This window comes from Fistularia commersonii, chromosome 5, assembly GCF_037954325.1.
Source record: "Fistularia commersonii isolate RoL2024-O1a breed Wild chromosome 5, RoL_Fcom_v1.0, whole genome shotgun sequence".
NCBI lineage: Eukaryota > Metazoa > Chordata > Actinopteri > Syngnathiformes > Fistulariidae > Fistularia > Fistularia commersonii.
In genome coordinates this window covers 18,806,443-18,824,265 of record NC_141288.1, presented here as the reverse complement: position 1 = coordinate 18,824,265, position 17,823 = coordinate 18,806,443, and the positions used below count along the sequence as shown (strand labels likewise).

At 45.2% G+C, this 17,823-nt stretch overlaps 1 protein-coding gene across 3 annotated transcripts in view; it reads right to left on the bottom strand.

Moving 5' to 3' along the window:
- Positions 1 to 17,823, bottom strand: part of grm8a (glutamate receptor, metabotropic 8a) — a 333,220-nt gene that overhangs the window by 205,216 nt on the left and 110,181 nt on the right. For all 3 annotated transcript variants that reach the window (XM_086147148.1, XM_086147146.1, XM_086147147.1), the window contains exon 3: positions 1,945 to 2,161. In XM_086147148.1, coding sequence (XP_086003274.1) covers positions 1,945 to 2,161 — 217 coding nt within the window. The remainder of the gene's footprint in view (positions 1 to 1,944; positions 2,162 to 17,823) is intronic.

Here is a 17,823-nt window from a genome sequence, read left to right as displayed (position 1 = left end):
CTCCCGCTCCCCGTCTATAGGCGTTTCTCTCAAAAACACAGATTGTTCCACGAGCGCCGCTCACACACACAAAACACCAACACTTCCCCGGCCCGGTTTCCCCCTCGTCCCTTTTTCTCAGCCGCTTCCTTTTCCATCACTTTTTTTTTCTTTTCCTCCCTCTGCTCACACCCTTTTATCTTCTTAGTTCTGTTCATATCTGCAGAACCACAGAGTAAACAACTGAGTGACTGCTGTCACAGCATGTAGGCCATCTATACACACACACATACACACACAAGAGGAGGGGGGGGCTCTGCTGACTCCCACAAGACAAACACACACACACACACACACACACACACAAGGGTGCAGATCTGACACCGTGGTAAAGATCTATGTGCTGACTGCCACGGCGTGCAGCCTCGGGGCGAGCCGGCTTGCAAAGGCACGCCGAGACAGAGATGGACAGATAGACAGCGCCGACACACACACACACACACACACACACACACAGTTCCAGTCGTCTCCGGATCGGCGCACAAACAGAAAATCCTGCAGCGACAAGGTCAAGAGGATGGCGCGGACACACCGATGTGAACCTGACCCCCCCCGCCGCCAAAAATGGGGTTCGTAACGCGCCGCGAGTGTTTGTCAACATCCAGCAGCCGTGACGCGCGTCCGTCTGCGTACCAGACGTAAACAGGCAGGGCGACGGCGGTTTTTGATGTGTCAACATCACTCGGAGGATTTCGCCGAGATGATCTGAGGCGACGTTTCGCCCCCGAAATGCCGAATGGGACCGCGCTTTTTAAGTCACACGTCAAAAAAATTAAAAATAAAATAAAATAAAAAAGAAGCAGGTCCGTCTGTGGGACCCCCCATCACCTTTGATTTATTCGCGTGCAATTTACCCTCTTCTCCCTCTGCGCTTAATGAAGATTCTTTTTTTTTTTATTTATTTTTTTAAAACGACCGATAATTTACTACAAAAATTCATCGCTGCGCATTCGTAATGCATCATTAAGCGAAATAAATTTGGATTATTTTTAAAAAAACATCCCCGACCTTTGCAATCGGAAGGTGTCATTTCAAATATCGGCGCTATTTTTCGATGTAAGAAAGAGCGTCCAGTGGAACCTTGACCTACGAGTGCATCGACTTGTGAGTTTTCTACCATCACTTCGTCGATATTTTTGTTTTTGATACCAACCGAGTTTGATCGATTTAAAAAGACGAGCGTGAAACAAAGTTCAGCCATAAATTTTCTAGCAAAGTGTATTTCGCAACAAATTGTAGCATTAAGGGTGGAGCCGGTAAATTAACTGATATAAAATGAAGAATTCGTCAAGGTAAATATACTCAATAAAACAAATCGTCTTTGATCAGGGATGATTATTTTTATACGTTATTTGTTATTTATAAAGAACATTCTTTTATTTATTTTTTGTTAAAATCATCAATTTATTAATGTATTGATAAGTGGCGTTTCACTTCATTTCTATGGGGAAATTTGATTTATACACCGCTCAAAAATATAAAGGGAACGCTAAAATAACACATTCTAGATGTAAATGAATGCAATATTCTTATTAAATACTTTGCTATTTACATAGTTGAATGTGCTGACAAGAAAATCGCATAAAAATGATCAATGGAAATCAAATGTATGAACCCAAGGAGGTCTGGATTTGGAGTCAGGCTCCAAATGAAAGAGGAAAAACGCCTTCCAGGCCGACCCCACGTGGATGCAACGTCCTTAAAACGAGTCCAAATGAACCCGTGTTGCTTCCTAACTTTGATTTCACACTTGTGATTGACTCGCAGTTACATCGTGTTGCTAAAATGTTCCCTTCATTTTCTTGGAGCAGCGATTTACCCGCAAACGGAGTCACGACGAACGAATTCCACCCGTGAGCGCGAGGAGTTTCACCCAGCTCCCTTTTTAGGATCTCTTCCTCTTACCCGTCTCCCTGGAGATCTGGACGAACGCCTCCACGCCGCTCTCGCCGTAGTTGCCCTCCGAGGCCAGCGTGGACACGTAGTTCCACTCCATCGCCGTGACGATGTCCATCATGGCCTGGGCCTGGTAGGAATCGGGCGGCACCACGCGGGAGAAGAAATCGTAGCGGGTGTTGTCGCTCAGCTCCGGGGCGGTGGAGGCGTAGCTGATCTGAGGGATCTGAGGAGAAAACGGAGAGGAACGCGGGATGAGACCTTTTATCCGAACGCAAAACAAGGCGGGGGAGGAAATAATTTTATAGGGTCGGCGGACGCGGGGGAATGAAAACCCGGCAGGAAAAAAAAAAACGAAAAACGAGCAAACTCGGAAAGCCGATGCCGATCGGTGATTGAGACGTTGACGTCGGAGGAGAAAGTACTGACAAGACAGAGGGATGTACAAAAAGCACAACAGTCGGAGTGGAGGCTGGAGAGACAGGGAGGTTGGCAGGATGACAGGATGCACGCACACACACACACACACACACACACACACACTTTACCCGTGATCGGTAGCATTACAGGCTGAAGGTGTTAGATGGTTGACAGGCAGATTGATTTTACTTCTGACGAAGAGGACAGCAAGGGTGGACCCGGCACTCGTCAACAAACACACACACACTCACTTTCACATAACCTGACACACACACACACACACACACACACACACACACACACTTGCACATGTACGTTGAATAGACACCTCATCTGTATTCGGTGGTTGTGCTGAGTAAATGCTGATCCGAATCGCGTCATACAGTGTGTCAGCTGTGTGTCTTGCATGCACGACCGAATAACCCTGTTACACACACACACACACACACATGCACACACACACACACACACATACGCACACAAATACGGACACATTTACAGTTGCTGAACACAGCAAAACAAGATGATGCTGCATGGGTAGATCAAAGCAAGAGTGTGTGTGTGTGTATATGTGTGTGTGTGTGTGTGTGTGTGTGTGTGTGTGTGTGTGTCTTTCAGACGCCCGTCACCTGCCAAGTTAACTTTCCCTCTTTGACATCTGAATTCCTGCAACCCTGCATCCGTGTTTCACTGCTTTGAACCAGATTTGCAATGAATGTTTGCACGTGCTTTAGTTGCGCAGGTTATCCAGCGCAAAATCCCCTCGTCATGGCAACCGGACTTGAATTTCTACACGAGGAAATTCAAGTCCGGTTGCCACGACAAGAAGATTCCCTCCAGAATGGACTCCTCGGGTTTATCCGGTCCCGTTTTGCAGGATACATTAAAAAAAAAAAACATCCCAGAAACTTAAAGAAAGTGTATTTCAGCGGCGCTTCATTATGCAAGTGCCTGCATGACAGTGTGTGTGTGTGTGTGTGTGTGTGTGTGTGTGTGACTCCCTCTGTGTTGCTTGTCCTTTAACTCCCTATGTGCATGTAAATAGCTGCATATCCATTTCAAAGGGATGTGAATGCACGGCGGCGAGGATATGATATATTTGTTGGTTTCCAGCGGCGGTGGGGAAGTTACCCTGTGACCCGGCCAATCCGGGCACTTTGATCTTTCCTTATTTCCCTCCGCCGCCGGGAAACGGCGACACATGCAAACGCAAACACACATTTGTGCGCGCGCACACACTCGGGGCGGCCTCGGACGCTCTTCGCATCTTCAGTCATTATATGTGGATGGAGCCGGGATACAAAAAAAAAAAAAGGGGGGATTCAGTGCATCCAATATGTTCTGCTGTGAGCAAACACACACACACACACACACACACAAGATGAATCTTTTTTGTAGCCACACATCCACACAGGTATTGTTGAGATAAACAACCAAGCAAATACATGATGTGAAAAAAAAACATATCTCCTCCGGGTCGGTGTGTCTTCATGGGTTCTTCTGCAGGGGGTTTGAGCTTCTGCACAGAATCCATGATTGTGCACCTTTTTGGACGGCGATCTCAGAGATGTGGCGGAAGGTCAAAGGGCTCCAAGACACCATCGCTACCTTCACTTGCCGCATCGTCTCTCCGTCTTGTCATTGTCCGATGCGGATCGTCTCCGCCTTCTTCCGGTGTTTGTCGACCAACACGATTCCTGGCTGGTTGGCCTTCAGCGCTCCATCCCCAGATATGAGGTTGTTCCACGTGGGCTTTTAAAACCCTGCCATCGTGAGCCAAATGGGATCACCTTCCAGATGCATCCCTGGACCTCTGCCGCCCTCATTCTGCTGACTGTGCCGTCTCAGGGAGCTTTGAGGAGCATGAGCTTCTGCCTCCCAGCTTATCCCAGCGGGGCGCCTCATGATGGGCGGGTTGATGGGTCGGATTTGGTTCCTGTCTCTTCAAGGCCCTTCCTTAATCTGTGAAGGTCTGGCAGGGGCTGAATTCCCCACAGCCTCCGGATGGTTCCCATATGTCGGTGGGATTTCTGAACGTGTTGGGAGTCGGGGTTACGCGTCTGTGTGCGGCTCCTTCCACCTCCGTCCTTCACCGGTGAGCCAGATTGAGCAGGAGAATGATTTAGGCTGGGTTGCACGCCTTCGGCTCATCTGGCCTTGTCAAGCTGAGCTTAAGAGGAGCCTGCTGACGCCCCTTTGGCGCCGGTTTGTTTGTCTAAAGTGGGTACTGCCACATGGACCCCTCACGGGGGTTCCATTCATCCCTTCCTGGCAGGTCTTCATCTCCAAAGATCCATTGTCTGTTTTAATCCTTAGTCCAGAATTTAACATCCTAGACCGGACTTCTTCCCATGTCCAGAAGTCGACGCCTCTCCTCACAAGTTCCCAGTTCCAGAGTTTCCCATGACACCGCTCCTCCACAGTTCCTAGTTCCAGAGCCTCCCGTGATACCACTCCTTGCAACTTCCTAGTTCCAGAGACTCCTGCAACGCCTCTCCTTGCCACTTCCAAGTTCCAAGGATTCCCGTGATGCCCCTCCTCGCCAGTTCCTAGTTCCAGAGGATCGGGGGCACTCCTGCAAGTTCACAGTTCAAGAGTTTACCATGACACTGCTCCTCCACAGTTCCTGCTTCTAGAGTCTCCTGTGACACCCCTCCTTGCCAATTCCCAGGTCAAGAGTCTCCCGTGACGCCTCTCCTTGCCAGTTTCTAGTTCCAGAGACTCCTGTGACGCCTCTCCCCGCCACCTCCCAGTTCCAGAATCTCCGGTGATGCCTCTCCTTGCCAGTTCCTGGGTCCAGGGACTCCCGTGTTGTGACCCCAGAAATAACCCAGGCCCAGCACAGCCCTCCATTCATCTCCCTTTTTAAAATAAAATATCTCACCTCCCGAGTGTCCTTGCGTTTGGGTCAGTCACATCCTCCCAAAGAGTGACTCTTGAACCTCCATGATTCTAATATTTGAGGTCCTCTGACCTGATGGAAGAGCCCGGTGATGTTGGTCCTGACATACAACTCCATGCCGTCACGACACAGGAGGCGACGGACGGTCGGGTCGCTCTGGAGTCAATGTTCATTTCCAATCTGAAGACCCGGCCTTCAGACCCATGTGGAAACTAGCAGCATCAATCTGGCAACCTTCACATACTGTATGTATGTGCACACAAAACTGCAGTGACTGAGAATGTCACATGACATGGCATTAAACTGAAGGCGTCTGCGTCGCAGGTCATTCATGAGCCGTCAGTCAGGAGTGGATCCGGCCTTCGTCAAATCAAGTAGACTTAGAGTTGTCGTTAGAGGCGGGAAATTAACGGCTTGGTTCACTCACGCCGCTGGGGAAGAAGATTATGCTTCCAATCCCCCTAATTCCATTTGCTTTAATGACTGTGTGTGTGTGTGGGTGGGTGTTGTGGGGGTTTGAGTGGGTGTGATAAAAAGTGAAAGGATGTATGTGTGCGCTGAGGAAAATAGTTTCAATTAGCGCAAAAAAAAAAGTCATCTTTGCTATCCAACGAGTCCTTCTCCATGGCGTGTTCCGGTCCTTTCGGTATATTTACTGCCGCCGCAGGACATTTATAAAAAGCTGACGGATTTTAAGTGTATTTCTGTCAGCGCCGTCGCCTTAGCAAGAACATCGGGCTGCTTCTTGTGTAAAACACTTTGATTCGGGGGAGAAAAATCTTTGTGATGGACGGCCGTACGGGAGACATCGTCAAGGTGTTTTTTTTTGTTGCATGAAAAATGTTTCTCAAACATGAAACGACAGTATTCAATGGCGGCGCAACACTTTCCGCCGTCCTTCAAGGGGATCGATATTTATATGTTGATTCTAACGCACGAGTGCGTTCCTCGCCAAGGTTCCCCTCTATGGACATGAACCTCGGCCATAGAAATACTTGGGAACACTTGGGTCTCCCTTGCAGAGCAGTCGCTTCCGAGCGAAGGCTGCTGAACCAGAATTCATTTGTTTCTTTTTGGAGAGAAATCAAGAAAAGACCCTTATCAAAGCATAGCTGTTTGACTCTACATCAGGTACTTCATCTTGTGCATCCCATAGTATGTCACAACGTAATGTTCTTTAAGCCAGAGGTCCCTCGGCCGCCGGTCCCGATCATTTGGTACCACGAAGAAAATCTTTCTTGGTACGAATGATAGTTTTTTAATTAAACCGTCCGGATCCCATTTTGAAAAATGACCGTTTCCGCCTTCGCCTTACACCCGTTCTTAACTCCGTCGCGCCATTTCACACATCGGCTACCGGGAAACTGGCCCTGAAAAGAGGAAAAAAAAAAAAAAACTAGCCGGGAACAAAAGTCGTCGGAGAGGAAACAAGCAAACGATGAGACGGCAGAAGCGTCGCAGACTGCCAGAGAAAAGAAAGCTGCATTTAAAAGGACATAAAGATTCCTACCTAAGTTACGGGTTCATAGCTACAGGTGATGCACAAGCGCTGCTCACGCTGTGTATTATTTGCGATGAACTAAAACAAGACAACAGAGTCGACTGGATAAACATAACACACCTGGAGTGTTACTGTCGTCTAGAACTAAAGAACAAGTCCAGGGCTCCCACTGACTCGACATTATGGATATTATTGTGCAAAATTATTGTGATCGCAATATAAAGTGTAAAGGTTGTATTTAGATTAAATACTGTGAACTGACGAAAACTGATCCCCGGGGCCGCCGCTTTAAGGAATGATCAGAAAACTGCAGTTCTTCACTGTACATGCATTTAAACCTCTGGTAAAGTTGTTTCATTCATTCAACCTCCTCTCTCACACCAACTACCTTCATATCCTCTCTCATGACGTTCATGGATCTTCCAATCTCGGGTCGCTAATTTATCCGCTGCATGTTTTTGGACTGCGGGACCACGGAAATCCAAAAACCGGAGAACGTTCACCGTGTTTTTGTTTTGTTTTTTTGTTTTCAGGTTCAGTGAGTGACAGGGATTAGAACGCATCTGTAAACCCGGACTGTAAAACAATGAAAAGGTGTGAAGTCTTCACCCGGAAAAGCTCGAAGCGACCTTCGGAAATGCCGCCGCGGAGGTAAAAAATGTAAGACGACCCCGACCGCGGCCGCCGCTTTCGTCAAAACATCCTCTTGAAAACTCAATCGGCGGAACCCGCCGTCTGCCGTTAGCGCGAGTTTATCTGGCACCTCGAGATCCTGACAGGCAACATCGCTTATGAACGACCGGCGCCGCCGTGATTTGTTTAGCTTCCGATGAACACGTGCACATATCAAATGTGAATGCGCATGTAATGTGCGACTCACGTCCAGCAGTAATGGAGCTGTCGGGGCCAAGACTGAGCATTAGGGTGATATATGGCAGTGGTCCGAAGCTAATTAACCCTCGCGGCGTTTCACGGGGAAAAGGCTTTCACTTTCACACACACACACACACACACACACACACACACGAGCATCGAGGAGCTTAGAATACATAACTCCGCGTAAGTTATTGTTGAGGCGAGTGAATTAGTGCATCGTGCAACTTGTATTTTAGCTTTATTCACACTTTCAGATAAGCATTTCCAAATGCCCGACACCTCGAGTCAAGAGTTCCACTGCAGCCGAAGTTGCCCAATTATTTATTGAAACGCTATCGGTTTTTACTACGGCGGATTAAAATTAAATGGAACGACGTTTCCCAGTGAAGCCGCCAAAGTGGGAACGAATTATAAAAAAATAAAAAAATAAATAAATAAATGATGTTTTAAAAAGTTTTTTTGTGACTCATGAAAATTTGATTTGTTGAAGTGGGGAAAAAAAAAAAAAAAAAAAGGAAATGTAATAACATGACAACTCGGGGAGAACATTGTCTTCCAAATTGGGCCGGAGCAATTTTGATGATGGAGATATCAGAGCGTGCGAACCCAGAGGAGGAAAAGCACGGCAACCGGAGGAGTGATCAGAACCGTCTGGAGCTCCAGTTCTGGGCCAGCCGCGAGAGTTGTTTACTCGTTTTAAATTTGACTCTGACAGCCAGCCGCGATCTTGCGTCTAATGAGGAGAGGCCCGGCTCGGTGGGACCGCGCCGACTTAATTTACCCAGATGCAGACTGGCGGGGGGAGGCGCTCGGGATCCGCGGTGATGTTCCTCACTCCGTCCTGTTTGTCTGCCTCCATCTGTCTCTCGTTTTCTTCTCGCCGTTTGGCCTTCTGGCCTCGTGGCCAAACTTTATTAAACTTGGATTTGTAAAGTAGGAGGCGTGCAGGCCTCACGGCGAGAAGGTCCCCGCGTTGGATTCTGACAGAGGGGACTTTCTGTGCGGAGCCTCCATGGAGAACATGGAGAACCCACCTGGAGCTCCTCCGACAAGCAAGAATCTTCACCGGAGATTCTAAATTGTTTAAATGTGTGAACGAGAGAGCGAGAAATTTCATGTATCTGTGCAGCCTTGTGATAGAATGAACGGATGGATATCTTCATTGAGATACTCGTGCTAAGATTTTGTATTTTCTACCATGAATGAATGGTTGCATGTCTTTCTATGTGGCCCTTTGAGAGAATGGATGGATGGATGGATGGATGGATGGATGGATGGATGGATGGATGGATGGATGGATGGATGGATGTAAAGCAATGCCAATATTGTCATTGAGATACATGAGCAACGATTTTGTTTTAAGGTCTTGTTTTTCTACTATGAATGAATGGTTGCATGTCTCTGAATGGGGCACTGTGATAGAATGAATGGATAAAAGAAGGAATTGATAGATGGATGGATGGATGGATGGATGGATGGATGGATGGATGGATGGATTTGTAAAGCAATGCTAAAATTAACTAAAATTAACTCTTGTTTTTCAACCATGTATGAATTATTGCATGTCTCTATATGTGGCCCTGGGTATCCATTCATTGATGGTAGAAAAACAGTCAATATCAGTCATTGCGCATCCATCTCAATAAATATATCTGCATCGCTTCACAAATCCCTTCATTAATTCATTCATTTAGTTACCTATCAATTTGTCCATTAATTCTACAGAAAATTAGAATGTTGTGATAAAATTCTTTATCTTCCGTAATGCAATTAAAAAAACAAAAATTATGTTTTCATGATATTCTAATATTTTGAGATAGATTTTTGAGTTTTCTTAAGATGTAAGCCATAATCAGTAATATTAAAATAATAAACGTCTTGAAATAATTCAGTTGATTTGTAATGAATCAAGATTGTGAAGCGATGCAGATATCTTTATTGAGATAGATGCGCAATGACTGGTGTAACTTTGTTTTTCTACCATCAATGAACGGATACCATGGATGAATAGTACTATGTTGCCATAGGTGGCCTTGGAAATTTACTTAACTAGTCAATTAATTTGTGAAGCAATCCCGATAAGTTTAAATATTTCATCATTTAAATACATACACAATTATTTTTTTTACACGTCTGTTTTTCTATCATGAATGAACGCGATAGCTATTCTTTTTTCATTCATTTGTGTATTTAATTTGTGATTGAGGCTTCTGTATTGAATAAAGTAAAAGGTTTTTTTTTTTTTTTTTTCTTCATTTTTAATGATGCCGACTGACGAGCGATATCGCGTGTTGTATTATATCGCACCGAGCAATTATTATGACTAAGGAATCGGGCCAAAGTGGTATTATTTTGCTATATTTCTGCAATAAGCATCGCAATGTTTGCTATTTTTCTCCACAATTGTTTTTATAATGATACTCCAAGTTAGCAGGTGCTTAAAGGTCCCCATTTATTCTGATTATTTTTGCATTTTGGAAGTCCATGATATGTTTAGAGATGCCCGATGTTATATTTTTATTTAATAGATATCAAATCCGCTGAGCAGAAAAAGATTTTTTTTTTTTTAAAGTCCGTGGGAGTTCTCCTCTAAGCATCTCCGGCAAAATAAAAACCATACATCTGAGGATTACAGCTCAAAAACCCTTATTGTAATCTAACAGCTGTAGGTGTCCCTTAAATAGCGCACGGTGCCTTAAAGGCATGAAAATAAAAATAGCAATAACAGCGGTTGTGCGGTCGTCTGCATCCACACATATTCCCCCCCATACCTTTCAAAAAGGGCTTTTTCAGTGCGGGGCAGAGTGCTGCAGATATGTGATACAACACGGATGCTCCCTCGCTGTCCTAGTTTTACCCTGCGCCCGATTCCCACGTCCTATAAAATCCAGGATAGGAAATCAGTCTTCTTTTTTTTTTTTTTTCCCCTCGAGCAAACAAAGAACCGTTGATGAGATAAAAGATGGAGTACAAATACGGGCAAAGGAATGTACATCACGCAGCTCGGTAGGAGAAACAGGCCGCTTGAGGAGGAGCAGCGACACAAAATAATGATAATGATAATTACGAGCACTCGAGTGAAGACGGGAGGCCGGCGGTGCAGGTGCAGCACAGCGCCGACCGGAAGGGGGAAACCGGCGGAAAGGTAAGCGGGAAGAAGGACGAGGCACGGGTGACAAAACTGATGGGATGGAAAAGGGTCCACCCAATCCATGACAGAGGACATAAAAAGTGGAATGGGCAAAGGTGTAGAAGGTGGGCGTCTTTCTATATTCTGCAAGGGGGTTGGGATCGGCGAGTCGGCGCCGCTGTAGTTTAATGGAACCCGACTCAGCCTGAGGTGGCGGGAGATAAATGTGTTACAGAAATCGATCCTCGCTGCCGCCGTGTTTCCCTTTGCATACCACCTATGCGGAAATGATTCCCCACGAGTCAATAATTAACAGCTATCCTGCGCCGGTGTGCTAAAAGCTCATTCTTTATCTCTAACTTTTCTGCACTCAGGGTCATAAGGGTTCCAGCTGAAAGGTGGGGTTCACCCCGGACTGTTCCCAAGACGACCACAGGGCCACGAATAGAGACGTACAACCATTCACCCTCTCAATCTCTTGTCTTATGAAGAGGTACAAGTGAGAACTGAACAAGCTTCTCGTGAAACATCTTCAATGTCACAAGTGTCTTCGTTGGTCCCCCCGGTTCCCCCGACCCCTCGATCCCCCTGATCTCACTTTTATTTTTCACTTATTTAATGCCTGTTACATGTTGCCTGTTTAGCATTGTCAACCAAAGCAAATTGCTTGTAGTTGCAAAGTTACTTGGCGCAGTTCTGATTCTAGAGTGAGGCAATTCAAGTCCGGTTGCCACGACAAGAATATTTCGACAAGGAGACACACAGGCATTCGCTCTTTTGAGACCATTCACGGGCAAAATAGGCATACAAGTATTGACCCTCACATTCGAGCCCCTGGGGTGACCATCGCAGATGTAGGGAGAACACGGAGACTCCACACAGAAAGAAAGGCCCCCTTGTCGGAATCCAACCGGGGACCTTCTGGCCGCAGAGGCTGAAGCGCAAACCGCCGAGCCACTGCGGCGCCCGAATAATGAACTTCCTACGTGGTAGAAAAGACCTCCGTGCGATGGGACGATCATCCGGCATAAAGATGACTGCTAAGCGAGCGCAGAACGCCCTGCAGGAAATCAAGAGAGACACGAATGGAGTCCCAGATCACAAGTGACTAGATTGAACATATTGATTATCCACTTCAGGGCTGCTTAACTCGTCCATCCTGCTAATTTACATTTAGATACACGCCAAATGCCAAAAAGATCCCCTGCCGTTGATTCATGGTATTCAATCAAGTTAAGTTTTACTAACACGATTAAGTTGTAAACTGTGACTAGACGATTAAGCTCCATAGTCGGGGCCAGGTTTTACAAGCGCAGGCTTCGCTACCTTGACATTTATTTCACGCTGTTACCAAGAGTGAATGCGCACATGACAGAACCAGGAAGTGAACCTCTTTGTGTCCTGCAGGTATTATATGCTCAGGGTGACAATGAATTAAACCCCGCTGATGCAGAGTGCTCTGCCGGAGAGACAGGAGTTCTAATACCAACTTATTGCCCCATTCAATTTGAATTTCAAGTAGAACCTTATTAAAGGCTGCACTTATGTCAGAGAGATTTATCAGAGCCGTGATGGAAAGTGCACTCCACTCAGCGAAAAAAAAGGTTAGATGGTCACGGGAAGGACACGGGTTTGACACAGGTGCCGCCTGCAAGCGCAGTTTGGCATCAGGTCGACTCAGAGCGGGGCGTATAATCACATTTAAGACTTTATTCTTCCTCAATCTAATTGACACAGCATCGGCTAAAATGGCGTAGCGGGGAGATTCACTCCGGCGTAAGGGCCCTCTGCCGGGTGGCAGGGGTTCTGGAGCCTGGATGGATCACAGGGCCACATACAGGCTCCACAACCGTTCACCCTCTCATTGACTTGTCTTGTGGAGACAAAAAGCTATTCGCTCTTTCGTTCAAAGGTCGTATGGAGACGTACAACCGTTCGCTTGTCAAATAGGCATACGACTTCTGCCCCTCCCATTCGAACTCCTAGGAAACCATCGCAGATGCAAGGAGAACATGGTTGTATTTGCAAGTACATGATTCCATGTTGTGTTTACATTTTGTGTGTAATGCAATGCAAGCTTTTCATATGAGACAAAATGAAAATAGAGAGGTTTCTAAAGAAGGATGTTCTGAAAGTGAGCCGCTGAGCCGACCCGCCGAGGCGTGACGGGAGTTCGGTTCGTCCGACTGACGCAGGTACAGGTCGAACCCTGGTTTGTGACCAAAAATGTGCCCTCTTGCCGCACCTTATTCCGCATCTGTGATTTTAGATAAATAAAATCCATTTACGATAACCGCCACTTGTTTATAACGTTGCAGGACGGTGTTCTGTGAAGCGCCGTCGAATACGCGGTAACACTGGCGCGACGAGAGAGCGCTCTGATAACACACTCGCTGACGGATTTTTTTAGCTCAAGCCCGAGTGAACAAATAACATGTAGAAACCATTAATTTCAGAGCTTAAGCCGGAGACCCGATATCATCTGCTGCTTCTTTAGTCAGCGCCTCCGTCCTTATCACTTCGCCCGGCCTTTATCTCTCCAATAAACATTTCAGGCCAAGTACCTGCCGGGTCTCACTGTCACTTTTCCTTTTCCTGAAAATGCACCCTCTGCCGTGGCCATTTGCCGGCTCGGCGTATCGGATAATATATTCGTCCGAACTCCGTATCGCCGACGCAATCTGAGCCACGAGCGACGCCAAATACACACACACACACACACACACACACACACAGGTTCAGTCTATGTGTGCACGCAGGAGGAAAGCACTAGACTACTTGATCCAAGCCAGCCACCTGCAGCTCCTCCTCTCTCTTTTGTCTCCCCCTGCCATTATACAAAAGTGCTTCCCAACAGTGCTTCATTGTGAGTTAGTGCATGATGGTGTGTGTGTGTGTGTGTGTGTGTGTGTGTGGAGGCAGGTGCGTGTGTCAACAGACACGCACTTGACACCTGCCAGCATTCATATGCAGCGCTAGAGAATGTGTGTGTGTGTGTGTTGTGTCCCACTGAGGCTAAAAACGCCCCAAAATTAGCCCTGAAAACACTCACAAACCTTACATATATAAGCGGTGTTTTTTTATTTTATAGTGTTATATTACATGAGGGTATAAACACAGATTTATGCGGATTTTTTACTTTTTATCTAATTGCAAATGACAGATTTTTCACCCCAAACCCCCGTTTTTGCGTTTTTTTTTTTTTTTTTTTTTTTTTTTTTTTTATATATATTTTTCATTTTAATTATTTCTACACTGTCCTGCATCCTGGTCTCTGATTGGCTCAATGACCGTAGCATCGCGCTCGGCATCTGCCGCGCGTAAGTTGCATCCCGATGCAGTGGCAGCGATACATTCATCATCGTCATCACGTTCATAGTCATCCGAACTGCACGGCTATTCATCATCTTCATCGTGAAACGTGTAGCGTCTTTAATAGTGAGTTCCCATTAGAATTTCAGATGTTGTTGAAATTAAAATTAAATCAAGTGTTTATACGTGTATGGGAGGGGTTAATAAGAGAGCTGGGAGGGTTATAAAGCTTTAAAATACGGATGAATAATAAAATAAAAATCACACCTTAACAGAATCACAGCTTAGTAATAAAAATAATAATAGAATTATACAGCAGGGATTTTCAGCATGTGGTTGGGGATTGCACATCCAGAGATGTGCAATAGACATGTGCAAAAACTCAAGTTTTTTTCTTTTTTTTTATATTTTAATATATGCAGCTTTCTTATCAAAATATTTATTCTTCCTATTTTTATATTTTTCTGGTTGATCTTTGACCCGAGTGTGCTGCCGGAACCATCATTTCGCTAAAGGCGTCTCCCAAAGGCATCCGTAAAGTTCTTTCTGATCCTGTCCTTTTATGAATTGCCCAGAGGTGTAAATGAAAGCTGTTTGTATCCATATGAGGTGTGAATGGTTGTGTGTTTCTCTATCGGCAGCAGAGTGCTACGTGCACGCCGCGTCTTTCATTCCATCTGCTGAAAGACACAAACATTTCTGTGAATGTAACGCGGTGATGTTCCCGCATACAAGCATCCCCTTACCGCTGTCATCCCTGCAACTTTTATATTTATATTATATTTATACGTTCTCCGGGAATTTTTACTTGCTTACTCATCCATTCGCACGTGTCATGCCCTAACTCCGTTGTCTATTTTTAATCCTCGTCGGTCTCAGCCTTTTTTGCATCCTGCTTATTTTTTTTTTATTTTTGTCTCTCTGTTTATGTTCCTATCCTTGTTGTTGTCATTTTGGTTGTCTATTTTCACCCTGTTGTTTTTTTTTTTTTCCCCCCATTCTGTTGTCCATCCTTATTCTTGATGTTGTTGTTGTTATCTCTGCTGTCTGTTTGTCTTTTGCTCTCTTTTAATTGCCTTCTATTTGTCTCTCTATTTATATTTATAGATACTATTATTATTACGCTGCTGTGACTAAAGAACTTCCCCTATGGGGATCAATAAAGTTTATCTTATCTTATTATCATTTCATTTTTACTACCCATATCTAGTGTACACCTCTTATTTCTAACCATTCCCTTCCAATGGCATTAGTTGCATTTATTTTTAGAATTTTAGATTTAATTGCATATATGCGACATAGTCTATTTGATTATTTGCATCTCCATCGATTTTCATGTTTTTTTTTTATTATTTGCACTTTTCTACCCTGTAATGCAGCTGTGACTTGGATTTATCTTACGTTATATGACGGACTGCAGTTTAATTCTAAATAAACCAACATTTTTGAGTTTATTTCACAAAGTGCGCCATATTAGTCCTGATATTTCTCGAGTCACAGACACACATCTTGACGTCGCTAAACGCGACGCCGCGCGTGCGAAACATGGCGTGAGATGGCGACGGGTCTCTCGCGAGCTCCGGAAGCTCACGGCGATAATTACGTGAGAACACGCGCTCGTACGTCCAATTCGCCACAATTCGCCAACTAAACCACAAGGGTTGTCACGGTAATTGATAAAGCGGGGGTTTATTCTGCCCCTCCTGGGGGAAAGTCCTTATCCCCTCCAAAATGACCTTGTATTAAAAACACTTAACCGAAACTTATTCCGCACGCCGATCGTCACATGCGCCGTCGCGTGTTTTTCTAATAGCTTTCCACGCTCTGATTTACAATCTGCGTGGGTCTGCTGGCAGGCTGCGTATTAACCCCCTTTATTAATTTCCCCCTCCGAGTATCGTCTTGAACGGCTGTTTCCTTTGAGACGGTTTATTCGCACGCTTTCTGGTTACAGCTTGATCGTTCCGCTCGTTTGTCTCCTTTGTGAGCGGCTTATATCGTTACAGAAACGTCCTTTGCGCGACCATTGCAACTTTCCGAGAGAGACACTCTCGTCTTTCGAGAATCATCTTTCGTCATTCATTCGCTTTTTATTACGACTACCTTTTCAGCTCTCCTAATCATTTGTTGTCCATCCATTCATTCATCTTCTGACGCTTATCCTGCACTCAGGGTCGCCGATCCCAGCAGTCGTTGGGCGACGGGCGAGGTCAAACTACCGGTTACCAACGCTTCCCCCTATTAATTCACACTTTTGGGTGATTTCGGATCTCCGGTGAACTTCCTTGTGTGAAAAGCAGCGTGACGGCTCGCTTCAGACGGATGTTTAGATGCAGGTTTGAGGTTTGAGGTCGCGGTGGCCGAGATGCAGGTTGACTGATGATATTTTGGGTTAATTTCAACTTTTTATTCATTAATTTATGGTAAATTCCAGACTACCGTATTTGTAGAAGATAAAGAAAATTTCCATAAATAAGCTGAGCTTGTCTACAAGCCACTGGTGTCCCTGTTGAAACATGGGATATTAATTACCGTAATTTCCAGACTATTGAGCGCACCTCAATATTAGCCGCAACGGCTAGCCGATCGCTATCTTGGGCTTCTTCCTGCGCACTAAAATCGTCAAAGTCGTCGGTGTCGGAGTTGAACAGACTCAGAATTTCCCGGTCATTTCATCGGTCCGATGTGACGAGGATAAATGTTTTAGCGGCGTGAAGCTCGTTAGCCCCCCCCCCCAAAAAGTCCATATATTAGCCGCATCGTTGTTTACGTGAAAAAAGTCGCGGCTTATCGTCCGGATATTATGGTATTATTTTGAGAACTTTTCATTCAGTAAATGACGGTAGCATCTACGACTACCGGTGCTTACGTAAATGCTTTATTATACTCTGGACTGATCACCTGTCAATCACCACATATACAGACAAACAACCATTTACTCACTCATTCGGGGAAATTTTTCCCATTTTTTTCCCAATGAACCTCCGTGTTATTTGAACTGTGGGTGGAAACTAAACAATAAAGAGCATTAACAATATGTACAAACAGGTGGAGCTTGATTTAAGTTGCACTATAAACAATACGACAATAAATAAGCAGTATAAACAAATGAAAGTGTATTGAGAGCAGAGCTCAGCGCCGTCATGATGTTCTGCTTTGGGTGGAAGACGTTGCTCAGCAGCGATGATAGCTTAGCTTAGCAGTGTGGAAGAAGGTCTTTAAGAGAACCCCCTGCACTCCAAGAACACGAGTCTCATTGGTAGAAAACTGATTTGATTAATCCAAATTTTAAAGATTTAGTGAAAAGGATATACGTTGACTTTTTTTTTCCCTTGTTTATCCTGTATTGCTAATTAAAAAAAAACAATATACCTAACAAAAAGAACTAAAAACATCGCACCTTCTTGCTTCACACCGGATTTTAGCGCACAAATTGATCACGGAAATATCATCAATACCACCCTGAGACTATTTCAAACTATCAATTAAATAACTGAACAGCCGGCCGGGAGGATCGGCTGTCACTGCGGATTAAGCAGATCTTTTTTTGTTTTGTTTCTTTTAACGCTTATGATTCGTTGCCTCGCTTTCTCCCCATTTAATGCGAGTGTCAAACGATTCCGCATCTCGCCGATGGAGATGAGTTTGTTAGAAGTCGGCACATGTCGTCACTGACGCGTCGGAAGGAACCTGTGGACGACAGTCCCGGGCGTCGGATGAGAAATGATTTCACATCCAGAGGCTATC